At 45.9% G+C, this 27,566-nt stretch overlaps 1 protein-coding gene across 7 annotated transcripts in view; it reads right to left on the bottom strand.

Annotated features, from left to right (window-relative positions):
• Positions 1-27,566, bottom strand: part of MID1 (midline 1) — a 590,830-nt gene that overhangs the window by 14,468 nt on the left and 548,796 nt on the right. For all 7 annotated transcript variants that reach the window (XM_040467620.1, XM_040467625.1, XM_040467627.1 and 4 more), the window contains 3 exons: positions 22,089-22,237; positions 13,259-13,386; positions 7,613-7,756 (listed from right to left, as the gene is read on the bottom strand). In XM_040467620.1, coding sequence (XP_040323554.1) covers positions 7,613-7,756; positions 13,259-13,386; positions 22,089-22,237 — 421 coding nt within the window. The remainder of the gene's footprint in view (positions 1-7,612; positions 7,757-13,258; positions 13,387-22,088; positions 22,238-27,566) is intronic.

Below are 27,566 nucleotides of genomic sequence, written 5' to 3'. Positions count from 1 at the left end.
AAGTTTCCTGGCTCTGGTGAATTTCCTTCACCATTTCTTGGTAGAGGGCTGGGCCCTTCCACTTCCTGAGGGGCTCCCAACTCCCCCCACTCTTTCCCTTTCAGTGGATTTGCAAGTCAAAGGGTTCGTTCTTTTGATCTTGAGGCAACTTATACCTTACCATAAGCCCAAGAAGCAGTCCCTTAATCTTTCTTTGGTCTCACCTCTTTGAGAATCTAATAAAACATTTCTAAAGAAAGAAAGTCACATGTGCATTTCCATACCAACCCACAAATATTTGCATAGCATTCCAAGGTATTCACAGCCCCATGACATCTGTCTTTGAATCCTACTAAATGCTTTCTCCAACTCTGGAGCTCAAGTGTTCCTGGTAGTCTCACAGTTGGAAGGAACCCTGAAAGTATTTTGTCAAGGGTGAAAATTCACCTCATATGATTTGTACCTTAGGTGCATAGTATCTTTAGACACACTTCAGTGAGTCATAGATATATACATGACCCTGTGAGTTTTCTGTCACCTCTTTTCATCCCCACCGGCGAACATTTCGCCAGGAGGACTGCCAGACTTGATAAAGCCAGCGAAGAACAAGGGAACAACGGGAAACTCACAGAACGGGTTGAGTGGGTGTCGGAGACATGGCGACCAACGACCATCCACCCCACTCCTCCCCCCAATCTCCCCCTCACTCTTAGACCCAGGAAAACACGCATAAGTGGTTCAGCAACATGGGACTCTCCTTACTACGTATCTTTTTTGATACTTTCTCACGTTACTTTTTCCTTGAATGTAGCTGCAAGAAACTCAATGCTTCTGGATAGCGGCATGGCCAAATGAGAGATTTCGATCCAACCAAAGAAGGGCCATTTTGAACTCTGAGCTCTGGGCCCCAAGCCTGTCTAACTCACTTTAGACATTTAATAATAATCTCACAATAGCAATAAAACAAAAACAACGAGCTTTTCTATTGCCTAGGATAATCTGCTCATATGCCTAGACCTTTGTCAACAGCAGTCAAGCACGAACGAAAACAATAACAGCATTCAGGAGAATCAAATGAGAATCCTATCAATGTCACTGCGTTTACACTGGTCCCGTTTAATTGCCTACGTTACAGTAAAATGAGTACTGTGGTCAAAGAAAGCGAACGTAAAAATGTTTCAATAAACTTTACATCACTGTACAACCGAAAAGCTGGGCCTCACGTGGTGGGGGAACGCTTTCGACAACATCTTAAAGCAGACAGCAACTTGGCCTATAATCCAAAGTCTTAACCCAACAAAGACTAAATGTTTCAGAACGCTTTACTGAACAGGAAAGGGACCCTGACCATCCTGATTATTTTGAAGAGGTCACTAATTTTTCTCCTTGACTATTAAAAGAACGAAATGTTTACGGCGTAGTAAAATTTGACTGGATGGCTTTGCACTGGGACAATCTGCTTTCGTGAACACTCACTGTTCCTGTTTAGGCTTACCTCTGTGTTATTATTATTACAGGGGCAATAACTGAGGAGTTGATTAAAAATGCCAAGAAAGCGACACCGACCATTTTCTTTTGGGGGCTGGAGTAAGGGGGTGGGTGCCTCAGAGTACAAAGCTATTGCGTGGCTAGTGTCGGTCTTGTGCCAGACCTCTCTGCCCCGATACCCCACCGCGTCGGGACTGTTGACCGGGTTTTCTTCACCTCTTTATGAGACACCCATGCAACCATCCCGACAGAAACTTCCCTCGTCTCCAAATTCGTTTTCAATCGTCTTTGAGGGCATTCCACCGTTCACCTTCTCTAATTCAGCTTGAAGTATTAAAACAACAATGGAACTTGGAAGATAATTAGTTCATAATGAAACTTAATTGAGTTTTTCAATTTTATACATTTTGTTCTCATTCACAACGGGTCAGAAGCATTTCCCTACATAATGCCGCTCATTACAAGATCCTAATTACATTTGGGATTTCAGAGCCTTGTATAGCAACTGTCATCTTGCAGTAAAACATTATGTATAAAACATGATGCAACACGGACACCCTTCTGAGAGGCTGTGCACCGGCTGCTAACATCCTTTGCTTCTTTTCACAGATTGGACAGAAGCGCACATTCTTTTCCTCCTTCTCTATCTGTTTAATAACTTTCACGAATGTTTTCAAAATGACTAAAATTAATTAAATACAGATAACTGCTTTGCCATGAACACTTGGAGAAATGCATCTTATGACTTTGGCTAGTGATAAACATAGGCTGCTGGGAAAAGGCCCCACTTAAGATTGCAAATGGTGCACTGGAAGAAGTTCTGGAAGAAAACATGAAAAACGTGGCAAAATTAAATACGTATCTACTTATTAATAAGCAATTCATTAACATCTGCAGTCGCAAGTCTGTTAATAAAAATGCGCAATAAAAAATTAATAGCGTCATTAATTTTGCATTTGAATATATGAATTTGATTAGGGAGAGCCTTTTTATAAGATTAAAAGCTGCACAGATCTTATCTAATTCTCCTTCACCAAAGTCAGTTGTGGGCAATTAACTCGGATTTATTCTGACAAGTGAAGGCACCGGTGACCTAGCCGCACAAGGAGCCAGGACCAGTTTGGGAGTATAATGCCTTCGAATTTTCCGTAGAGTTTTATTATTAGATCTTGTCATTCAATGTGACATCTGCAAGGGATATTCCTCCAAATGGTAGGACAGATGGACAAACAATATTCAGGGAAGGGCTTTCACGTGACGATTGTGCAAAATGCTATCGCATAGACAATCCAAATGTCATGACAGACATTTACCATATGACCAAAAATACTAGCTTTTTATTGTTTTGAAAGGTTCTTTGGTTTTTGTTTTTAACATCTATGTGTTTCTGAGAGACAGAGAGAAACAGGGTGCCAGCAGGGAGGGGAAGAAAGAGACAGAGAGGGAGACACAGAATCCGAAGCAGGCTCCAGGCTCTGAGCTGTCAGCACAGAGCCCAACGCGGGGCTCGAACTCACAAACCGTGAGATCGTGACCTGGGCCGGAGTAGGTCACTTAACCCACTGAGCCACGCAGGCACCCCCAAAATATCAGCTTTTTTTTTTTTTTTTAAATGCAATGACGGGCGACTGTAGTCTATATTTTTGTACGAATAAGAACTTTGAATATTTATGTGCCAACACTGTGGCAAATGCGGGGCTAAGACCTACACTTTTGTTATCTCAACCATGTGAAGGTAAAACATTACCTCTTCTTACAGATGAGGAAACAGATTCAGAGGACGTTAGATGATTTGCCCCCAAATTATGGAGCTAGTGTGGCCCAAAGTTGGGATTCAAATCCAGGTCTCTCTCAGTCACTACAAATACGTGTAACACTTAAGAAGAAAATAATTTGAAGATCTTTGCATCTCACTTGCCTTTTTAAAATGTTTTTTAATGTTTACTTTTGAGAGAGAGAGAGAGAATGCCAGCAGGGGAGGGGCAGAGAGAGAGAGGGAGACAGAGAATCTGAAGCAGGCTCTACGCTGTCAGAGCAAAGCTTGACGTGGGGCTCGAACCCAGGAGCAGTGAGATCGTGACCTGAGCCACAGCTGGTCGCTCAAGCGGCTGAGCCACCCGGGGGCCCCTCAATTGCCTATTTATCTAAGTTTATTCTTTTCTTGTTACAACTTGATCCTGGAGGCCTCAGGGCTTCACTATACCGGCTCAATGGACATTCAAGGGACAAATAACTCTCGAGACCAACAAACGGATGAGTGTACCCCCATTAGATGAGCACCTACAGTGTCCCTGCTTTCCATCCGTCCTGGGAGAATGGCCTTTTTGGCACCTGTGCGTTAAATAAGCAAGGTCTGTCATCTTCATGAAGTCATTGCCATGTATTTTCTTGTGGCCACTGCTCTTGGGGAACAAAACACCTTCCCTGGAATCACCAAGCATAAAGCTATGGATTCACGAGTGCTGTTGCCACTGGATTTCCATGGGCATGGTCTTCGCTCCTCTATTCCATTTATATGTCTTGTTAGGGTATTATTTTTCATGCCGACAGCATGGAAGCCAAGTTAGTCACAGCTTAGCCACCTGAGAAGCCCTAAGTTTCAAGCAACAGATCTCTTCTTTTCATTCTGGGGATGGAGGGACGAGCTGGTATCGAGTTAGGGTTCTAGAGCGGGCTGCCTTCTGGCTCCGCTTCCTTGCTCCTGGCCGTACCCGTCCCCTTTGTGATGGAACCCTGAAGGCCCTCGCGTTCTGACTCTGGCCTCGCCCAGGGGACTGGCTTTGGCCTGTGGCACATCGGCTAACACGACAAAGGCAAGGGCTTGCAAAGCATGTGTGCAAGCGGGCCTGCCCCTCCACCCGCACGCTGCGATCGCCAGGAGAAGGCGCCTGAGCGGGAATGTGGGAGGGCGCTGGGTGCCCCGGCCGAGCAGCCGGACCATGACGGAGCCTCACCAAGGTCAGCGGGACCTTCTAGCGGACTCCCACCGGATTCCGGACACACAAGCAATGCGTGTGGGTTGTCACCCGCCACCTAGCTTCTGCGGTTGTTGGCTGTTCAGCAGAAGCCAACTGATACAAAGGCCCGCCAGTCCAGGCCAAGGCGCTATGTACTGTCCAAACGCTCATAATCATTTGATTCAAGACACCTCAGGAAAGACATAACTTGGGTAGCCGCCGTGGTTCTCACTCTACTATTCATGATTTTGTGCATTTCTTTCTCCTTGAGTGTGAGCAACACCTGTGACCTGCTTTTAACCAAGAGAATATGGCAAAGGACAAAAGTCTTACCATCGTTAACATCGTTAACGCTCCTGGTGTTATATTATATGGCAAAGGTAAAGGGAGTCTGCAAATGTACTTAAGGTCCCTAATCTGTTGTCCCTGAGTTCATCAAAAGAGAAAATTCTGGGTGAAAAAAGCAAGGTAAGGAGCTGCGTATGGCATGTTACCTTGTGTGCCCCTAAAAAGGTATTTCTCTGTGACTGTGAATGTATACGCACGCCCGTCTATTAACAGACTGTCCCTAGGAAAGATGCATGTGAAATAGAATTGATGTAGTGGGTAACTTTGTTTTTTTTTTCCTTAATATTTTTCTTTTTTTAAAGTTTATTTTGAGAGAGAGAGAGACGGAGAGCGTGTGAGCAGGGGAGGGGAAGAGAGGGAGAGAGAGAGAGAATCCCAAGCAGGCTCCCGCTGTCAGTGCAGGACCTCACATGGGGCTCGAACTCACGAACCACGAGATCATGACCCGAGCCGAAATTACGAGTCAGATGCTCAATCGAAGGAGCCACCCAGGGGCCCCACAGTGGGTAACTCTGGAACTGAGGTGGCTGGCGTATTGAAAAGCATCCAGTTTTCACTAGATACATTTTATACATTATTATACAGTGTTCGTGCATTGCTCACTAAAAAGAAAGATTTTAGGGGCGCCTGAGTGGCTCAGTCGGTTAAGCATCTGACTTCAGGTCATGATCTCGTGGTTCATGAGTTCGAGCCCCACGTCGGGCTCTGTGCTGACAGCTCAGAGCCTGGAGCCTGCGTCGGATTCTGTGGCTCCCTCTCTCTCTCTCTGTCCCCTCCCCAGCTCATGCTCTGTCTCTGCCTCTCAAAAAACAAATAAACGTGAAAAACAATTTTTGTAAAATAAAAAAAGAGAAAGATTTTAGGGAATCAGCGTTGCTTCATGATTTGAGGGGGGCATGTAGGGCTGGGGCTGGGGAGCGAAACCAGACGAATCGAAAATCCTGATACCCCCGTGCCTCTCAGATGTGCCCCCAAAAGCACTCCAAATAGCTGAAGATAGTAACGGTGTTCCCCGGGGATACGGGTGAGAGGTGAAGTCTTTCTGGAATCATCTTCTCCTGCCCTCGCCTTCTTCGGTGCTAGTGCCCTTGGCGGGTCCGGGCCAGCTGTCCCTCCGTGAATTACTACGGGCCTCCCAGTTCACGTCTCTGCTTCTAGTGTTGCCCTGTCCCACTCCCTCGTCCCCAGCACTGCCCGGCACGGCTTCCAACCGATCAGATGGCAGTGCGGCTCCGCGTGACGCCCAAGCCCACAGGGGAAAATCCAACACGCTGTGGCCGGGTCTTTATTGCGGGCTAGGATTTAGAGACTGATGATTAAGGACATGTGCCTTCCGGAACCAGACCTACTCGGGTTTGAGTCCTGGTTCTACTTCCCCGTCTTCACGTCTCCCCGTCTCCCCTTCCTCACTCAATTCTCTCCAGCCAGGCTTTCGTAGGCGGTGTCTCCGACAACGCCTGGCCATTCTAGGTCTCTACAGGTTTGCGCCTGATCAGGTGGCTGCCTGCCTGGCGTCCCCTTACCTCTGTGATACATACCCACTCTCTTCCGAGACTTAGGCCATCATCTCCCCCAAGACGTTTTTGTTGCACCTGCCGCTTCTGCCCTCTGTTTCCCCCCTGCTCGGGCGGCTGGCCAAAGCTGTTCTCGACGTTTCACGGTTTTCCCCCTTACACATTCTTGGAAAATGGTACGATTTTAATAAAGCTTCCAAGGCAGGCCAATTAGGGAGGGGAGGGTCCGAGGGGTGAGGAGGGAAGCCTGGGAAACGAGGCGCTAAGGAAGCTGGGGGGTCCGTTTGTTGGCATGAGCCAGTGACCTTCAGTTACTCAGAAGCAGGGCTCTTCGCCCATCACTCTTTTAATTAATCCTACACCTGATTTCTTTTTTAGGCATCACACGTCTCAGAACTGTGTCAGAATTACACGCGCGAGGAAAGAACAGTGTGGCGAAGCCGAGAAGAGGTTTACATAATAAAAGCACATTAAGTTGATACTGAATTTTTCAAAACACTTCTTTGTTGAAAAGTGGCTTCTATTCTATTCTACTTTGACATGCTCTATTTTAATTTGCTAAAGAGGCTTCAAACTTGCTCCCCTGAAAAGCCACTTCCTCTGGTCCTTTTCCATTTACTCAACTCAATTGAAATAGCTGCGGGGGTGGGGAGGAGAGATTCCTTTGTGATCACCTCTCCGGCCAGCAACTGGGGCGTCGATGTGAGATCATCACATTGTCTCTGATGCCAAATATCTCACGGGCCCCAGGGACAGAGGGGCCTCTCCGTGTTTCAAGGAAGGGCTGAAATTCTTCCCAGGTGGGGCCAGTTACTAACATTGCTTGCCTCTCCATTTTATTACATTATTATTATTTTTTTTTACATTGTGAAACAACACTCGAAAGAGTACACAAAACTAAATGTCTGATACAATGACTAAACCATGTGACTCCCACCCAGAAAGTAGCCACCCCGCTTTTATCTCTAGTTGTTACACGTTCATATGCATCTCTAAGCAAAAGAGTTTCCTTTTATCTTTAAGTTATGAACGTACAAACGGACTCGTACTGCGTGTATGCTTTGGTTTCCTGCTTCTTTCTCTCACATGTTTGTAAGATTCATCCATGTGGTTTGCTAGAGATCATTAATTTTCGTCGCTATTTGGCCAGCTAGTTTTGCTCGTAGAGCACGCGCGAACGCCATCATCTTCTTGGTTAGGAAAGGCAGCCAATAAATACCGTGGATTCTTTCCTCCCTTGTCTTCCCCTGATGCTTAAATTTAGAAACGCAATCTATCCGGAAACAGTCACCAAACAGAGAGACCGATAGGGTGTGCAATACTCACTAACGACATTGGCTTGTCCGGTGAATATGGTGTACTGGAGCTCATAGGAGACCACACTGAATTCATCATCGGACGTCCAGTGAACGGTGATGGTGTCATAGGAAGCTGTGCAGAGCTCTTCTCTAATTGTGGGAGGGTTGGGAGCTGTGGGGATCAAGAATGCTCATCAGCAACGAAGCAGGCACCTCTGGGATACGTTGCAGAGGAGATGTGTGACAGTCAAAGCAGGCCTTTCTGGACAGGTCCATCAGGACCACCATCCTAGAGACGGTGGCCCCAATCCAAAGCACATTTGGTTGGCTGGTGATCGCTGTGATTTTTAACAGGTAGCGTGACTTCAGCCCTCCAGGAGGGACTTGTCTCTATCGTGAAAGCAGGTTGAGGAGACTAAGCAACTAATACTCTTGTCCATGCAAGAAAACATGTTAGGCAGAAAGGAAACGAGATGAACTTTTGGGATTTCATCCGTATGCGGGCGCGGGGGCGGGGGGATGGCAAACTTTTTCAGTAAAGGGCCAGATGGTAAATGTTTTAGGCTTTGCAAGCTATATGGTCTCTGTCACAACTACTCACCTCTGCCTCTGCACTACAAAAACAGCCACAGACAATTCAGACTCAAACAGATTTGGCCTGAGAGCCAAAGTTTGCCAACCCCCCGAGGTATGTGAGGCCACGTATTTATTTTATGAAACCAACTGGAAACATACTGATGTTCGTTATGCCAGAGCAAACCTACCAAGTAATTGTTTGAAAATTTTCTCTCATTAGATGTTTTTTTTTTAAATTTATTTATTTTTGAGAGAGAGAGAGACAGAGAGACAGAGAGAGCAAGCGAGTGCGTGTGTGTGAGCGGGGGGAGGGCAGAGAGAGAGAATCCCAAGCAGGCTCCGCGCTGACCGCACTGTCAGTGCGGAGCCTGACTCGGGGCTCGAACTGACGAACCGTGACATCATGACCCGAGCCGAAATCAAGAGTCGGACACTTAACCGACTGAGCCACCCAGGCGCCCCTTTCATTAGATGTTTCGATGCCTTATAAAAAAAACCCTTATTAGTGTGGCCCTATTTTCTTCTCAGTTTTTAATTTATAGGTGATATTTCAAATTAAGAAGAACATGATGAACAACCGATCATATCTAAGAAGTACATTTTCCTTCCCCGAAGAAAACACTGGAGAAGGCTGCTATTTTAAGTCTTGAACACAGTCTGGAGCAGAGAAGTCTAAATCCTACCAAAATAATTATTTTAAGTTGATTTAAAACCTACCGGCTTGATTTCAGTACCTGGTTTTATGAGAAGAGTTTGTGAGCAAGAAAAAGACTAGGCAGTGAGTGCTTTGCACCGGCAATAATCTTTTAGAGCAGGGGTTGGCAAACTATGGCTATGGGCCAAATCTGGCCCACTGCCTATTTTTGTAAATAAAGTTTTATTGGAACACAGCCAGGCTCATTCATTTACGTATTGTCTGTGGCTGCTTTTGTGCAACAGCAGAGTTGAGTAGTTGGGACCATATGTCCTGCAAAGCCTAAAATATTTACCATCTGGCCCTTTATAGTCAAAGTTTGCCAACCCCTGGCTTAGATGATCCAGGCCTTTATTTCCACTCTTCTGGATACTAGAACCTAACTTCAAAAAAGGAGAAAATTGTAGCATTCTACGGATTGGTAGCAGCCTCAGTTTACATCATTGCAGAGTTCTTTCTTGCTTTATTTTTATTTATTTATTTTTTTTTAAATTTTTTTTCAACGTTTTTATTTATTTTTGGGACAGAGAGAGACAGAGCATGAATGGGGGAGGGGCAGAGAGAGAGGGAGACACAGAATAGGAAACAGGCTCCGGGCTCCGAGCCATCCGCCCAGAGCCCGACGCGGGGCTCGGACTCCCGGACCGCGAGATCGTGACCTGGCCGAAGTCGGACGCTTAACCGACTGCGCCACCCAGGCGTCCCTCTTTCTTGCTTTAAATTGCGATTAGGATTGATGAGGCCTGGACAAACCCAAAGAAGGAGAAAAGTTTATAAACATGGCAAATTTAAGACCCTAATTGTTTTCGTATTCTTCCTTTTGCCACCTGACGGTGTATTCAGGACAAATACGGTAGGCGGCCAAGTATGAAGTATGTTCGCTGTACAAAGTCACATAGACCAGCTTTGTCTCTCGGTTATTGGAGTCTACAAACATTATTAATGAGCACCTACCCGTGGCAGAGGCTGCATTAAGCTGTGCATGAAGACAGAAAGGCTCTGTCGAGCCTTTAAAGCATTCTTTCTGGAGTATGTATTTACACACCTATCTCCTGAAGTATCCACACGCAAGACTTAGCGTCATGCGCTGTGACTTTGATGGGCATGAATCAGCGACGCCAACCCGGAGATGCATTCTGCGGGGGAGGCCCGGCCGCACCATAAAACGTGCTTCCGACTGTCCGTGTTCGTGTGGGATCACCCCGCCTGGACCAGTGGAGAAACGCTTATTCTCCCATGATCTAAACAGTTCACTGAATTATTTTTTCCATCCACCGCTGTAGAAAGGTTGTGTTCTTTCTGCATTGCAATATATGATTAAATATAAAGAAAACTCATGCTCAAAATAAGCGAGTGGCTGGGAGGCACACGGCAGTTGCTGCAATCGGGGAGGAAATGTCACCTCTCCGGGTTATTAACTTGACATACCGCTTAGAGGCATGTCACAGGGAAAAAAAAAATCTTGTTTTCACAGCCACGCGGGCTAACCCTGTTTTGATTATCAGCCCAATGGGTTTGTCCTGAAAAGTCAATACCTAATTTACGGTAAATGAAAATAGCACCACGCTCCCAATTTCAATATTCATGGACCGGGTAGCAGAGTTGTTATTTTCCTGCCTCTGTCATAAACAGGACACAAGAAGTGGCGGGCTCATATTCCGCAAACACTTCATTTCCCGCTTACGAACGTCTGATAGGCTATTTGGACTTGGCAATATCAGCCAAGCATCCTACGTTATGGCCAGGATCGTTGTTATGTCTAGAAGTGGACCAAATTTAGGGGCGCCTGGGTGGCGCAGTCGGTTAAGCGTCCGACTTCAGCCAGGTCACGATCTCGCGGTCCGTGAGTTCGAGCCCCGCGTCGGGCTCTGGGCTGATGGCTCGGAGCCCGGAGCCTGTTTCCGATTCTGTGTCTCCCTCTCTCTCTGCCCCTCCCCCGTTCATGCTCTGTCTCTCTCTGTCCCAAAAATAAATTTAAAAAGTTAAAAAAAAAAATAAATAAAGCTATAGAAGTGGACCAAATTTGTATTTGACGTTGACAGTTAAGAAGGCATAAGACCAGGTACCCCATGTGATCTTTCGTTTGGCATAAACAGGCATCGGGGATGATACACGGTGTGCTTGGTACTAGTCGGTGCCAAGTGCTTTCACATTTTCTCCTTTAATCACTACTCTGGCATTGGCTTAGAGATTAGCCCATGAAGGTGTGCCCACTGAAATACCATTAAACAATTCTTGGGGAAGGGGAGGATACACTCAGGTCAACGAGACACTGATTTTGTGCAGAAAGGCCAAGTGCCCAGCCAAACAGTGTTTCGTTCTTCTGTGTCTTTGGCCGTGACCTTGTGACGTGGATCTGGCCCATAAGACACAAGTGGGAGTTTGCTAGACGGGTCTTCTGAGCAAGCTTCTCATTTTCCTAATAACCCAAGACAAAGCTGGCTCACGGATCTTTGTCATCGTCTCCCCTGTGTCCCTCTCTTTTTGCCTGTAATTTGAGCATCATGCACGGAGGTGGGGTAGTTGTGCTGTGATCGTGTGGCGAAAAGGCAACACAGTGACGACGGCAGAGCAGAAAAAGAAGAGAGCTAGAGTCTGAGGTCGTCACTGAGCCGCTACTCAGGCCCGGGACAGACACACAGCTCTGTCCTCCTGTTCACGGGATACAAACACTCCTTGATGGGTTTAGTCACTGCTAAGTGGATTTTCTGTTGTTGCAGATCACACTCAATCCCAAATGATGTAAGAAAAAAAGAGCTTTTTTTTTAATCGGATGCCATTATGGGAAACAGCTTAGCCAGAGAAAGCACTGTCTAATGCAGTAGCCACGAGCTCCATGTGGCTTTTTAAATTTCAATTACAGTTAATTACAGTCAAATACAAGTAAAAACTCGCCGCACACATTTCAAGTTTTTGATGGCCCCATGTGGCTAGCGGCTACCATAACGGACAGTGTAGATACAGAACGTTTTTATCATCGTGGAAGGTTCTATGGGGTAGTTAGTTTAGATAAATCTCAGAGTGAAAAGCTTACAAGAGGAGGGCAGGATATTCATAAGTGTTTGAAACCAAGTTTGGTTCCTTACTGCAAATGCAGTTTTGAGTCAACTTCTTTGAGTGGTGTGGCTTGAAAGAATTACAGAAGATAAGAAGTCTGTGGGACGGCCGCTTCCCTTGCAAATGCGGAAAGGCTAGAAACAGCGCCTTGGATTCTTGTGAAGAAAAAACCTGTCTGGGTATAACGCCCCTTGGATATAAAACTCCTTGCTTTTGATCCACAGACTGTAAAAACAAACTATACACAATGTTTCCTTTCTCCTGCTCCGTCTTTTCCAACCACTCTCCCCCAAACACACACACACACACAGAGCTGGAGTCGAGAAGCTGATGCCATGCTAACTAAGCCAGGGATGTGGTCTCTCGAGGGCCGCCTGTCCTGAGTTCGGTGCACATCTGGCTTCACTGTATACATGGAGCTTTCCTGAAGTCATAGGCACCGGTGGCTTTGGCTAACACAAATAGAGGTCATCTAAACAGTCCACATCCTCCCAGCGAATGACTTCAGTTCTCGCTCTAGAGGTTGACAGCAAAGAAAAATCTGGAAGCATGGTTAGGAATGGGAGGAGGCTACGGTTTTCTTTTATTGTTGTTTGCTTTTGTTTCTTAAGTTTGACCCAAAAAATGCCTGTTGGAAACATGGTACCAGGAATTCGCGTGTGATTTCTGGGACGTTTGCCACGGTGACCTTTGCCAAGATGAAATGCGGTCTTTTACGAGAAAGACCAGGAGGTCTTTGGGAGTCTGTACAGACCCAAGCAAATGCTAACTCTGCCAAGTCCTTGGCTACCTGACCTCCCGCAAGATGGGTGACCTCCGTCCTCTGCAGAATGAGGCTGACAACACTTGACCTCAGTTGGATGTTGGGAAGATTAAACAGGCTCTCACATACAAAAAGCCGGAGCAGGGTAGACACCCAATCGAAGTTAGCTGCCAAGTTTTTCTCTGGCAAGACACCGTGAGAGTCCGATGCCTTGCTGAGATGAAATGGAAAATAGCCACGCTCCCTTATGTATCCCTGCGATGGCCAACAGAGCCATTATTTGTGGTACCCACACTCTGAGAGGGAGGGAAAATGGTGGTAAGTATGTTTTCAGTTATTGAGATTCTCCTTTTTCCTCTGTTCCCAGTTTGGTCTCAGACTGTGCTGTTTTGAGTGAAAAAAAAAAAAAAGAAAAAAGAGTGCCAGAAATTGTTTATGGGAATATTAGACTCCATTCCTAAATCAGAAGCGCACCCCTCTGGTTTTTAGGGAACGGATCTGGGGGGCAAAGTATGTGTATCACCGAATGTACACAATATTACCCCCCCCCCCACACACACACACACGCACACGCAAAACATTACCTGTAAGGTAATCCAGACATTCTAGCAACTTCTTCTCTCGGGAAAAATCTAAGGCAAAGGTGTCAAAGGTATCATTGAGGTTGATTTCAGGAATTAGGACCTGGGATGATGCAGTTGCCATGGAGACTCTGTAATGTAAACAAAACAACATTTTAGAACTGTCAAGATGGCTTTCACTGTCGCTGCGTAGGAATGGAAGACAATAAAAGGACAAGAAATATCATTTTAAAACAGTGCCGTTTTCACACGTGAGCCTCAGAAAGGATCTTGGAGTGGCACAGCACAGGAACACCATACTAATGAATGGAAGCTCAAAGACCAGGCAAAGGAATTGGGTAAACAGTAGAATAGCGTTCTGCCTCCCCCCGCCGCCTTTCTTTTTACCTCGGAAAGAAATTCCCCACGGAGGTGAAAGAATATTCATATTTCATGTTGCTGTGTATTTAACAGCCTGGCCCCTTCACATCTAACCCCAGCAAGAAGCTCATAGCTCCGGGCATTTCTTCACACATCTGTCTGGGAAACGGTTTGTTCCTTTCAGATCCGACCCTGCTCTACTTCAAAGAGGAGTCTCCAAAATTTCAAACTGCATAAAAGGCAAAGTGAGGATTAAAAAAGAATGTTTCCAGATATTGGATTAGTTTCATCAATTACCAGCCCCTCTCTGAAATAAACATTAAGAAAGGGGTTTTCTCCCTGGCTCGCTCCATTCTCCTCGTATGCATTGTTTTGCCCCGTATTCCCGGCAGATGCCATGAAAAATATTCATGGGCTTTCTCTCACGTTCCTCCAACGGCTACACCGTTTCTCCTCTTCATTTAGGGTTGCTAGTTAGAGTTCCCGTTCATAAACTCTACGGCAAGGTACTGGTGGGTCTGACTCTCCTGCTATGTGTGAGAGATCTCCCGAGAGGCCTGTGTTGAGCTCTCAAGTTGATTTGCAAACTTCAGTTACTAAAGGGCAGAACAATCTGACTAGTTAAGAACCACAGGCGATTCTCTTAAAGGCAACACAATTGCGGCATGATGTAGGCCACTTCTGAGCGTACCAGGCTATGCCAGCCTCATAATCCTGGTGATCTGGGTATTTCATTAAGTTTGCTAAACACCACCATTTATACAAGGTCACAAAGCTGGCTGGCCCCAGCCAGGAGGAGAATCCCAGGTCGCTACTCTTCCGTTTAACCGAGAAAACTTTCAACCTCGTTACCTAAGGGGACGTACCTCCTCCCATACCTCTTAGTGGCTCTTACAACGTGGTGTTTTATTTTATTTGAAAAAATTTTTAATGTTTATTTTTGAGAGAGAGAGAGTACGCACAAGCATGGGAGGGGCAGAGAGAGATACACAGAATCCAAAGCAGGCTCCAGGCTCCAAGCTCTTAGCACAGAGCCTGATGCGGGCCTCGAAATCATGAACTGATAGATCACGACCTGAGGTGAAGTCAGCCACTTAACCAACTGAGTCACCCAGGCGCCCCGGAACTTTGTATTTTATAAACATAATATATTTTCGGGGCGCCTGGGTGGCTCGGTTGGCTGGGCGTCCGACTTCTCAGGTCACGATCTCGCAGTTCGTGGGTTTGAGCCCCGCGTCGGGCTCTGTGCTGACAGCTCAGAGCCTGAAGCCTGCTTCGGATTCTGTGTCTCCTATGCTCCCTGCCCCTCCCCCACTCACACTCTGTCTCTCTCTCTCTCTCTCTCTCTCTCTCTCTCAAAAACGAATAAACATTTAAAAACCCTTAAAAAAGATAGTAATAGTTACACCTGTGATGTGCTCAAAATCCTTAGAAATAGAATTTCTGTACTTGTACTTCTGGTACATTTTCAGTTCTGTGGAGGGGAGGGAAGGAGACAGGATAATTAACAATGTAATAATTGGAATGATACTGGGATCCATAGATGAAAGTTTGAAGAGGCATAAACTCTGGAAAGAAAAGTTTCTTTTTTTTTTTTTTAATTTTTTTTTTAATGTTTATTTATTTTTGAGACAGAGAGAGACAGAGCACGAACAGGGGAGGGGCAGAGAGAGAGGGAGACACAGAATCGGAAACGGGCTCCAGGCTCTGAGCTGTTGGCACAGAGCCCGACGCGGGGCTCGAACTCACGGGCCGCGAGATCATGACCTGAGCCGAAGTCGGACGCTTAACCGACTGAGCCACCCAGGCGCCCCTGGAAAGAAAAGTTTCAAGTGTTTCAATGAGGGTGGAGAGTCTAAATTCACCACCTCACCTTTTCACCAAGAAACAGTAAATAGCAGAGTTACGGGATCTTGTTGGCTAAAGATTGCGCCCGAGGGAGATGGGCAAATTATTGTGACTAACACACCTGCTAATTTAGACTGATGGATAAAGGGATGGTTGCTAGGCATTTTTTACAGATGGTCAAACTGTACTTAAAAATGCTTTCCTTATGACCCATAATCAGAAAAACTCCTCAAAACTCCGAGAGATCCCAGGATTATTTAGCAAATATTTACTAAGCCCTTAAAGTATGCCAGGGGCTGAAGGGCCCGACATATTTGCATCGGTGCAGAAAAGTTAAAAGAAATGCTCTAACGGCATTTGAACTCCTCAAATAAAAATTTCAAAGCGAAACCCCAATTAGAAGGTCTTGGGCTGAGAGGATCTTAAGGCCTCTGACTCTCGCCTTAGCACTTGCCCAGTCCAGGGGCAGAAGCTTCTGTTCAGGCTCATCCAGAATAGAGTTCTCCCAAGTTTCTCCTGGTCCTATGGTCCACAGGTAACTAGAAATGTGCTTCGGTCACGTGACAGGGTTAAAAATGCCTGCCATCTTGATGGCGGGAACTTTGCGGGGTGGGAACGGAAAGGCTGAAAGTCCCTAAGCCTGAGAGGCAAAGACTGACGGCAAGAGTCTGTGGAGTTACTGCAGCCTTTAACACCTACACAGTTTTGTGATGGAAGGAAAGATATTTATCATTGGCTACAATTTCAAATTCTTTTTTTTTTTCTTTTTTTTATTCAACGTTTTTTTTTTTTTTTTTATTTTTGGGACAGAGAGAGACAGAGCATGAACGGGGGAGGGGCAGAGAGAGAGGGAGACACAGAATCGGAAACAGGCTCCAGGCTCCGAGCCATCAGCCCAGAGCCCGACGCGGGGCTCGAACTCCCGGCCCGCGAGATCGTGACCTGGCCGAAGTCGGACGCTTAACCGACTGCGCCTCCCAGGCGCCCCCTACAATTTCAAATTCTTAATTGGAGTGACGGGCGAGGGGAGAGCTGCCAGATTCAACATTTTAGGTCAGGTTTTTATTCCCCAAATCCTTGTTACCTATCTTCTGGCCTTTCAGATGAGATGCCAAAATCCACCAGGGCCATCAGTGTTAGGCCACTTTTGCAATTCTGTGCCTTCACAGTTGTGTGTGTGTGTGTGTGTGTGTGTGTGTGTGTGTGTATACACACATGTGTGCACAGGCCTGTAGGTGTATGTGAAGCCTTGGTCATATTGAGGCAAATAAGGCCTTTGTGCCCTATGACGCTTAAGGGGGTGGACTGCACGTTACTTCTGTTTCTGGTTGTACTTTGATGGCTCTAATCTCTATAACGCTCTGTTTGCTAGGAGCCACGTGGGGCCAGTTTTCCAGAAGGTGGATGTGTCTAGAATTACACTGCTTACAGGGTTTCTGTCAAACAGTCAATGTCAGGGCAAGATGCTCTACCCTTCCTGCTGAACATCGCCCCCATGCCAGGCCCCCGACAATGGCACTTAAATGGGTCGTCTCTCTTGGGCGAGAGGGCACATCACCACAGTAAAACCCAGCGAGGTCTCATGGCAACAAAATGTGGTTTACTTGGGTCTGCTCAAGATTTCCCGGATGCATTTGGCTCTGGAATTTTGTTGTTTTATTTTATTTTATTTTTTTCAACGTTTATTTATTTTTGCGACAGAGAGAGACAGAGCATGAACGGGGGAGGGGCAGAGAGAGAGGGAGACACAGAGTCGGAAACAGGCTCCAGGCTCTGAGCCATCAGCCCAGAGCCCGACGCGGGGCTCGAACTCACGGACCGCGAGATCGTGACCTGGCTGAAGTCGGACGCTTAACCGACTGCGCCACCCAGGCGCCCCTGGAATTTTGTTGTTTTAATACCAATTAACACCCTACCAGAACACTCTTCAAAAACCACTCATCACATGTGCTTAAATTCTTAAAATCAAGTGATATCTTGCCAGAGCTGACAACTGGAGCTCTGGGCTTTATATTCGGGGTAAGTCTGATGGATCCTTGAACTGCTTAGGTGTTCAAGGGCAGAGGGGTCACTCTGTGGAGTCGGACACCCTCCTAGAAGGTCTGAAAAATGGGTACTGTTGAGAGGGAAGTTTCCTTTAACCCTCCTCTTGAGAATTCGCTGCTAAAACTTCAGATTTCTCATAACCAGTAGACCAACTTTCTTATGCTTCAATTCAGTGAAAAGTTTTGCTTAACGTGATTTTGTAAAGATGCCCATACAATCATACAAAAGACCTATACGTTAGCGTGGCTTGAGAATGCGGTATGTTATACAATCTGCGTCAACTCAGTGAGTAGGAAGGACGCGAATGAGCATTTGTTGCATGTTCACCTTGGGACGGGAACTGGAATAATAGTTTTACTACATTATCTCATTTTGTCCCTGTGACAACCGCATTAGGTAGGACTCCTCGACCTGTTTCATAATTTGTTCACTCATTCATTCACGTCGGGCAGGGCTATAATGGTGGAAACAAGATGGCTGGGGGTTCCGCCTGCTAGGAGCGTGCGAGCAAGATTAGACTCACAAGTGTTAAAGGAGCAGCCCCAATGCCGTCCGTAATTACTGCCAGGCAATGAACTCAGAGCCGGATACTTGATTCCAAAGCACATGCATCTCCTACAAGGTAAAGCTTGAGGGTCTCTCTCCTTTTTTTTTCTTACTGTTTCTAAATCAAAAAGCTTTCTGCAGTTTGATTCAGCCTGTAGGTGAACATATCCACTTCAAGTGGTTTAAAGATGTTGAAAAACCTCCCCCAAGTCTCACTTTAGGAAGGCTTGCAGGATTCCAAGTTTGTTCTGGGCTTTCCACCCTTGACTAGAAGAATAAAGATGGTTTGGAAGTATACAGGTGCCAACGCCCAAGGCAGACACAATAGGAGGCAGAGAATCACGAAGTCACGTCCCAGAGTGGAATGCTTACTAAGTAAAGGATTGAAGAGTAGAGACAGGCAGAGACCAGCCCCAGAAGAGACACACAAGGCAGGGCTGTACCGACACAATGAACTCTGAAAACTTAAATCCAACATACAGTATGGAGTATCAGTGACGTTAAAGGCCTATTCTTAGGACAGGATATCAGCAGTATTATCAAAACTACCGATAGAGGCAGCTATTACGAGCCCACTCCTCTTAGCAGAAAATACCTCACGGATAAACCCCAAAGGATCACAGTTAAAAAGTGGCGGTGCTGGGATCTGCCCAAGTTTCCCAGGTCCCAGTCCAAGCCCCCGGCCCTTTCCCTTCGTTCCAGTCCTAGAAAGAGAAAGGCTCGGGAAGTGACCAAGAAGATTGACAAATGAAGACAGAAGAGAGGGGCTGCAGAAACGGGGGGGGGGGGATGAAGGATGTTGGCAAATTTTTAGAGGTACTATGTCTTTAAACTTTGATGGAAGTTTAGCCTTCTCATAAACAGGCGGCCGACTTTCTTATGTCCGGACTTAGTGCATAATTTTGCTTATTTACAATAATTTTAGGAGTGCTTGGGTGGCTCAGTCGGTTAAGAATCAAAGTCTTCGGGGCGCCTGGGTGGCGCAGTCGGTTAAGCGTCCGACTTCAGCCAGGTCACGATCTCGCGGTCCGGGAGTTCGAGCCCCGCGTCAGGCTCTGGGCTGATGGCTCGGAGCCTGGAGCCTGTTTCCGGTTCTGTGTCTCCCTCTCTCTCTGCCCCTCGCCCGTTCATGCTCTGTCTCTGTCTGTCCCATAAATAAATAAAAACGTGGAAAAAAAAATTTAAAAAAAAAAAAAAAGAATCAAAGTCTTCATTTCGGCTTAGGTCAGGATCTCACCGTTCGTGAGATTGAGCCCCGCATCAAGCTCTGTGCTGACAGACAGAGCCTGTTTGGCATTCTGTCTCTCCCTCTCTCTTTCTGCCCCTCCCCGGCTCACCCTGTTGCATTCCCCCCCACCCTCTCAAAATAAATAAACTTAAAAAAAATAATAATTTTATAAAAGCGCACATACAATCACAGCGAGAACTATGTATTAGTGATGCTTGAGAATATAGTATACAGTTGACCTTTGAACAATGGGGGGGTGGTTAGGGGTGCTGACCCCCACCCAGTTGAAAATCCATGTATAACTTTTCATCCCCCCCCCCCCAAACATAACTACTAATAGCCTACTGTTGACCAGAAGCCTTACCGGTAACATAAATAGTCGATTAACACATTTTTTTGTATGTCATATGCATTATATTCTGCATTCTTACAATACAGTAAGCTAGAGAGAAGAAACTATTATTAGAAATATTAAGAAATATTATTATAGAAAATATTATTAAGAAAATCATGAGAGAAAGTACATTTACAGCACTGTACTGTATTTATTTTTAAAAATCTTTGTATAAGTGCACCTGTGCAATTCAAACCCATGCTGTTTGCGGGTCAACAGCATTATACAATTCACTTGTAGAAAGAAAACTCAAAGTCATGTTTCTGTTCTTGACGAGATGGGCTTGTTACGGGTGGAGGTGAATGGGACCAGTTACACCCTGCTGGATCTGAGGGAGATCACGTGTGGACATTCATGTGCTTATGATACACTTCAAAGGTAGGTAGGTCTTCTTCCAGAATGTTCTTTTTTTTTTTTTTAATATTTATTTTTGGAAGAGCGCAAGCAGGGGAGAGGCAGAGAGAGGAAGACAGAGGATCTGAAGTGGGCTCCACGCAAACAAGCTGACAGCAGTGAGCCCGATGTGGGGCTCGAACTCATGAACCACGAGACCATGACCCGAGTCGAAGCTGGACGCTCAACCGGCTGAGCCACCCAGGTACCCCCAGAATGGTCTGTCTTAACTGGTACGGGGCCACATTCTCTGCCCTTGAGAATTTCTTCATATTGCACGTGATCAAATTTTTAGGGATTGCTGAGAAATGCACTTCACGGTAGCCATTTCATCTGGCCATCTCGCGATTTAAGGCTGGAGAAAAGTCCTTGGGTCCCAGTTGGCAATCATGACATAAGTGCAAACACTGTCTAGTAGACTGCCCGAGGCACACCAGAGTTATTAGTGGTATTTGCACTCTCTAACTTTAGGATGCATATAAAACAATTGGATGCAGTCCAGATGAGAGCTGGGAAGACAATTAAACGCGTGGAACCTAGGAGACACGAGGAAAGAAACTGGCTTCTCTTAAGAGTAGGGAGGTGATCATTTTAAGGATATAACCAGCTGTTATCCACGTGCTTTGGAAGAGATCAGGTATCAGAACCAATCGCGGAGGAAATTTTTCTCAACTATAACAACACGGCGAGGCAGGTTCAATACGAGACCAGAGTTGTAAAGCTACTACTGTACGTTACTCTAATTGAAAGAACAGCGGAAATGGAAATATCAATGCCTACCCGTACGCGACATTTTGAGAATTAGCACGGTGGCCGCCACAAGCAAGCACTCAACTAATGTTGGCTTTCTTTCTCTTTCCTTGAAGAAATTCAAGTCATAGGATGGTATTTCCCCCCCCTGGGCCAGGGGTTGGCAACTTACAGCCAGAGGGCCAAATACCTGTTTTGCGAAATGTTTTTAGAAACACCCTTTAGACAGTGTTTCTGTACTGTCTAAGCGAGGCTGATAGAGAGCTATCACGGCCGGGTTGAGTAGCTTCCAAGGAGACCTCATAAGTTGCAAAGCTGAAAATATTTACTCTCTGGTCCTTTATAGGAGCTGGCAGACTCCTGCTCTAGGATAAAGACCAGCATGAATGAGCTGCCTGGGGCTGTCCGGTGATTGGATTCTATTATTGCTCTGGATAAGGGGCAAGTGACTCTGAGAAGCAGAATGAATGAGAAGGTCAAGGGCATTGGTAAGGCTTGGAGATATCATTTAGGTGGAGTCAGGTGCTTTTTGTGGCTCCATGAGAGCTGCTGTAGGTTTTTGCATCAGGGAGAACAAGTGATTCTGTACCGATCAAGTACCCGGACCAAGGGAGTACAGACTCCCACCAGTTCTACTGCTGAACCGTCCATTCAAATAATGTTATCTCCATGTTCCCTGCCCTAGAATAAGCCACACATTTCAAAGCAAGAGGTAGGAGACGGACAGGTGGGTCCGCTCTCTCTCACATGAGTCAGCTTTGACCTTTCAGAAGAGGCGAAGCTTCTCGACCAAATAAAAACAGGTCTATGGAAAACAACAGCTGGGAGTTTGCTCTTTTTTTTTTTTTTTTTTTTTTTTCCCAAATAGATGAGCCCTGAGGTGGAAGAAAAGATTCCCTTTTATGTCTTTGCCTTCATTCTGATTCTTTGTTATCAAGCATACGATAAGATCAGGTCTGAGAGTCACAATAAATGCTGGTTTTGTGCCACCGTAAGCTTTCTCCCCCCAAAAAGCAAGGCTGATTTTATTCTTTCTAGCTGGTGGACTCTTGTTTCAAAGGCCTTGAACTCCAGGGCGCTGCTGAAAAGGCTTTGACGTGTCAAAGGGAAGCATCTTTAGCTGGAACAAAGCTGCTCAAAGCCTCTATTCTCCCTGGTACTCAGCCTTGAAAATGAAAACAAAAGCAAGGGGAGGGCAAGGCCAACCAGTCGCTCCCCAGACACAGGAGCCCAGCGGCTGAGAACTTCCCAGCAGCCCCCGCACTCACCTCTCAGTGATGTTCTTCGCCGTCTGTAGGAAGCGCGCATGATCGTTCTCCTTCAGAGAGTGTTCCGCTTGGGAGATAAGTGATGCCGACCGCTCAATGCACTGCTTGCAGTTTGCAATCTGCTGAGCCAGTTTGCGGAGCCTCATCACCTTGAAAAGAGGAGATGGTTACACGGGTGGGCTCGCTTAGGGAAAACGCAGCGGGCTGGACCCTTCTGATGCGTGCGTTCTGTTGCACGTAAGTTGTCCTTCAATAAAAGTCCGACAAGCAGGCAGAGACATATGGAAATCTCCGATACGGGACTCCTGGCTTAGACAGCCTTTGTCTCCTTGGAGAAGCGTTGCTAATTTGTTTTATGGGAAAATACTGAATGGCGAATTACTTCCTTGTTGATGGGGAAACAAGGTGTTGCCCCATGGTAAGTTACAAGGGTCACCAGACCTCTTCCCCCACTATTCCACTCAATTACTGAAAGATCACAGGGAATGCTGGAACTTTCTCTTATCTCAGGTTTGCAGCTGGGCCATCAAGCAAATAAAACATCTCCATAGGTGCAAACGTGTGGCTTCACTAAGAACCATTTTCTAAAAAGTTCTTTGCAATCCGTGTAATAAAATTGTGATGTGAAAACATGAGGTATTACTATTTCCCACGCGATCTAAAACTCATGTGTTAAATTCACAGAAAGAGAGCGTTTTTTCCATTGATTAATATTTTTCCTGTTGAGCAGATGAGAGAAGGCCAAAAAAAGCACAGCTGGGCCGTTTCCCCTCACTGGGAACGTCATTTCCAGGCACTTTGTGCTTACTTGATAACTAAGAACTATTTTGATAAGCGTTTCCCAGTCGGGATAAAAATGCATGTTTGGTTCCAACCTCCATTCCGATTCCTGATCCTGTCTTGCTTGAAAACGACCCTCAAACGTAATTGACCGTAACCTCTGGGGTAGGCCAAGGTAAGTGCACGGTAACCCACTTGACCATGCGCTCTGGTGTTTGCAATGTGCTACAAGATGAAGCCCTCGGGCCAGAAGCCAAGTTAAAATTAGATTGCTAATTAGAATTGCCGAGCGCCCGGTGCCCTCTCCACACAGCTCGGGACAGGTCTTGGCCGGCTTTATGATTGTTCCGGAATGGAAACCAGCCCTGGGTGAAAGGCTAGGGAGGAGGCCAGTTAATCTGTCTTACAGACAGGGCTGGCTCCAGCTCCCTCCAGAATTCCTGCTAACTCCAAGAAATTCCTTCTTTCTCCAAGTCATCATTACCATTCCCGTGCAACTTTAATCGGAGAAAAGGAAGGAAGGAGATGTCAGAACTCGAGGCCTCTAAGGAACATCTGATTCCAGCTATGTCGTACTGCAGCAAACAAAGGAAATGAATGTGCTGCGCTGAGAGACCGCGGCTACAAAATTTCAGGCAAGAGTGCGAAAAATTCCTGAAAGGAGACTTAGAGAATGAAGTGTCAAAACCTTGGAGCAGACGGTATATGATGCGAAGCCTGGCAAAAGGCTTCACTCATTAGAATTCTAGTGACCCTCCGCAGCGGATTAACCGTGGTCGTGAGTTGAACGAAGTGCCGCTTAGTTGGCACCAAACCGAATTTAGCTTCTAACGTGAACACACCCAGAGGAGGCAAAATAACTGAAGAGTCCCTCGAACAAACCAAGTGAATGGAATATTTGGAATCACGCAACAGAATGAAAGATGTTTAATACGATTCTAACAAAAGACACATAAGGTCGCAATATTCCCTTGGAATAACTTCGTGTCAATCACTTACCCTTTCAGTACGCCGGTCAGTGATCCCATGACTACACATCTAACAATGCTTGAACTCTATTCTCTTCTTTCTTTCCTTCTATCATGATATGGGAAATTAAAAGTGACATTAAGAGGAGAAGGGAGGGGCGCCTGGGTGGCTCAGTCGGTTGAGCGCCCGACTTCGGCTCAGGTCGCGATCTCACGGCTCGTGGGTTCGAGCCCCGTGTCGGGCTCTGTGCCGACGGCTCGGAGCCTGGAGCCTGCTTCGGATTCTGTGTCTCCCTCTCTCTCTCTCTGCCCCTCCCCTGCTTGCACTCTGTCTCTCTCTCTCTTAAAAATAAATAAACACTAAAAAATTTTTTTTAAAAAGAGGAGAAGGGAAAAAAACCTCCTCAGTCATGCGTAAGTTGAAACAGGCCAAAATGAGAGCCTCCTTTGAACACATAGGAATGCTTCACAGAAAACAATTGTTGGAATAATTGTAATTTTAACTCAAGTGTACAATTCCATCTGATACACCGGATCAGAGCTTTTCAAAATGGTGTGCATAAGAAGCTGCTGGGGATCTTTTACAAAGAGGACTACAGACGTTTGGGCTCACGTCTCAATATCCTAGGTAAAAAGCTGTCACGGGCAGAGCAGCGGGATTCTGCATCTCAACAGGCAATGAGGTACAGGTATGATGAAAACTAGCCCTGAAAACACGAAGTAGAAGACGAGCGCCTGGGTGGCGCCGTCGGTTGTGCCCGACTCCTCATCTTGACCCAGGTCATGATCTCACGGTTCGTGAGTTCGAGCCCCGTATCGGCTCTGTGCCGGTGGCACAGAGCTGTCTTGGGATTCTGTCTCTCCTTCTCTCTGCCCCTCCCCTGCTTGTGCGCTCGCTCCCTCTCCCTTTCTCTCAGAATAAACAAATTAAAAAAAATAAAACATTAAATAGAAGAGGGGAGGAGGAAAGAAAGTACAGTGTATTTCTGGTACAAAGGGCAAATTAGGTTTTGCAAAACTGTGTGTGTGTGTGTGTGTGTGTGTGTGCGTGTGTGCGCGCGCGCGCATGTGCACGTGCACACAAGCCGGATTTGAGGTCCTATGTATTTCTGACTGTGAGTTCCAGTTAAAAAAAGAAGAGGTAAAAATACCGCTCTAAGTTAGGTGTTCATAAGCTATGGTCTGTGAGCCATACTCCGCACACACCTGTCTGTGTAAATAAAGTTTTATTGGCACACTACCACATTCATTCATTTAGGACTCGCCTGTGGCTGCCTTCACACTACAACACTGGGCAGAGGTGAGCTTCTGCAAGAGAAACTGTCTGGCAGAATCCAAAATAGTTATTATTTGGCCCTTTACAAAAAAAGTTTGCTAACTGAAACGATTCTGATCAGATGGCCTTGATCGGACCCACACTCTGGGAAACACTACCCTACTTGGTATACAGCCCTTCGGGATCAGACACGGAGCGTTTGGCAAAATACTAATTTCTTCATTAGAAAACACTTCATGTATTATTTTAAAAATCTGACAAGATGAATAAAATTTGATTTTTGGAAAGAAACACTAGATCCTGACACATAAGAAGATCCTTTATATTATGTGTTACTGCCACAGGGGAAATTTTTCCGAGTCGGCCCTGCTCTTTTTTCCTTTGGGAAGTGTTGATTGCACCCTGTAATTTCAGGAATTCGTTCCATACTCATCATGGAAATATCCCACCTGGTGGATCTCCTTTGACTGGGGACACCGGCTTCGGTATGGCGATTTACTGGCTGTTTATTATACCTTACGCATGCTTTGAAAAGTAGCCCTTTGTTTTTCTTGAAATGCATTTTAAATGCTTTTGATACATGTGCTTTTATGTATATTGCAGGATTCCACCCCAACATTGTTATGTCCCAGCAACTGATCCTCAGTCATCACAAATACCTGAGTGGCCAAGGAAGCCGGTCCTTGGCATTTCAATCAGGCTGAAGAAAAGCCCGAACGTGTAGTCCGATTAATTATCTGAAATTTTGGAGATTTAGAGTACACAAAAGCAGTGAGGACGAGGGACCCTTTTTCTCTGCGGCTACAGCTTTTTACCATCGACCCGTGCCTGAACATAACGCACATGATTTGCTTCATCTGGAGGCTGGTGCCAGCTTTTCGTGTGTTGACATGAAATTTATCTCCCACTACTGAAGAGATAAGACAATTCTTTCCCAGGGAGTCTCATGGCTTGAGACTCTCCAGTCTGTCCAAGTACAAAGGCTGCCAAGCTATGTATTTCAAAGAACGCACAATGGTCTGAGAGCAATGGTCTGTGTCGGCACCAGAGACACATGGTGGCAAAGGCGCGAGGTGGATGAAATTCACCACCACGATCCCCCAAATCCTGCTGGCGCTTCCTCCAGCTCCCCACTTCCAAGTGCCGCTCAGAGGGCCCCCCCCCAGTCCCTTCTCTGCGTTCAGGGTCCTCAGGCATGCTTGCCCTCCCTGCCCAGCACCTCAGATTTAAAGGGTGTAGGTACCCATGTTCCTCTTTTCCTCAAAATGTATCCCTTACACCAACACACCCTGGCCAGGGACCCAGTCACTGTGAATTCCGAGTTTGGGGATCAACTATTCCTTGGCGATATGCCAAAGCAGTCACTCAAGAGAAAGCCAAACTGGGCCTCATCTTTCCCAAGTACTGTGTGCTTTCTAACACAGCTTCTGAGAAAATGTCCCTGGGCACTTTTTTAAAAACGGGAGAAATTCCACACGCACAATTTTTCAAGGAATAGGGGCAAATTTCCTATCCACAGTACCAGCTTTACCAAATCTCGATATTTTCATCATATTAGCGTAAGATTTTTCAAAAGGAAGTAAAATATTATCGATAGCATTGAAGCCCTGTATGTCCCTCCCTAATTTCACTCAAGTCCTTCTTGAGAGGAAAACACCTTTTTTGAAGTCAGGGTGGGTGACTCCCAAGCATGTACAACGTGCCCAAACACTGTATGGGATTGTTTTTTTTTTTTTTTTTTTTGCAGTTTATCCAATGTTATATAACAATTCTCATTCCGTACAAAAGTACTGTAAATCTTGTTTATATTTTTGTGATTTGTCCATATGAATACATATCCCCCTACTTCATTAATTTTAATTTTTGAAGACTGTTCCATCATATAAATATGCAATTGTCTTATAAACAGCTTCATTGAGGGGCGCCTGGGTGGCTCAGCCGGTTAAGCATCCGACTCTTGGTTTCGGCTCAGGTCGTGGTCTCACGGTTGGTGAGATTCAGCCCCGAGTCAGGCTCTGTGCTGCCGGCTCAGGGGCTGCTTGGGATTCTCTCTCTCTCTCTCTCTCTCTCTCTCTCCGCCCCTCCCCTGCTTGTGCTCGCTCGTTCTCTCTCTCTCAAAATAAACATTTAAAAAAATAAACAGCTTTATAGAGATACAATTAACGGATAACAAACTGTACGTAATTAACATGCAAATTTAAAAGTTTTCAAATACGCATAAACCCAGGAAACAGTCACCACGTTCAAGACAATGAACACATAGATCATGCCTCCAGTTTTCCTAGAGCCCCTTGGTAATTCGTCCTGCCCACCCCTCCCTGTCACTAAGCAACCACTGATCTGTTTCCTGTTGCTGTAGATTATTAGAAAGTGTTATTTCTAAACTTCCATATGGATGTATTCATGCAGAATATACTACTTTCTGTCTGGCTTCCTTCACTCACCATAATTTAT

This window comes from Herpailurus yagouaroundi, unplaced genomic scaffold (assembly GCF_014898765.1).
Source record: "Herpailurus yagouaroundi ecotype Mexico unplaced genomic scaffold, PumYag 67525, whole genome shotgun sequence".
In the NCBI taxonomy this organism is placed as follows: domain Eukaryota; kingdom Metazoa; phylum Chordata; class Mammalia; order Carnivora; family Felidae; genus Herpailurus; species Herpailurus yagouaroundi.
The sequence above is the reverse complement of the archived record's forward strand: the minus strand, read 5'-3'. Positions and strand labels throughout refer to the sequence as shown.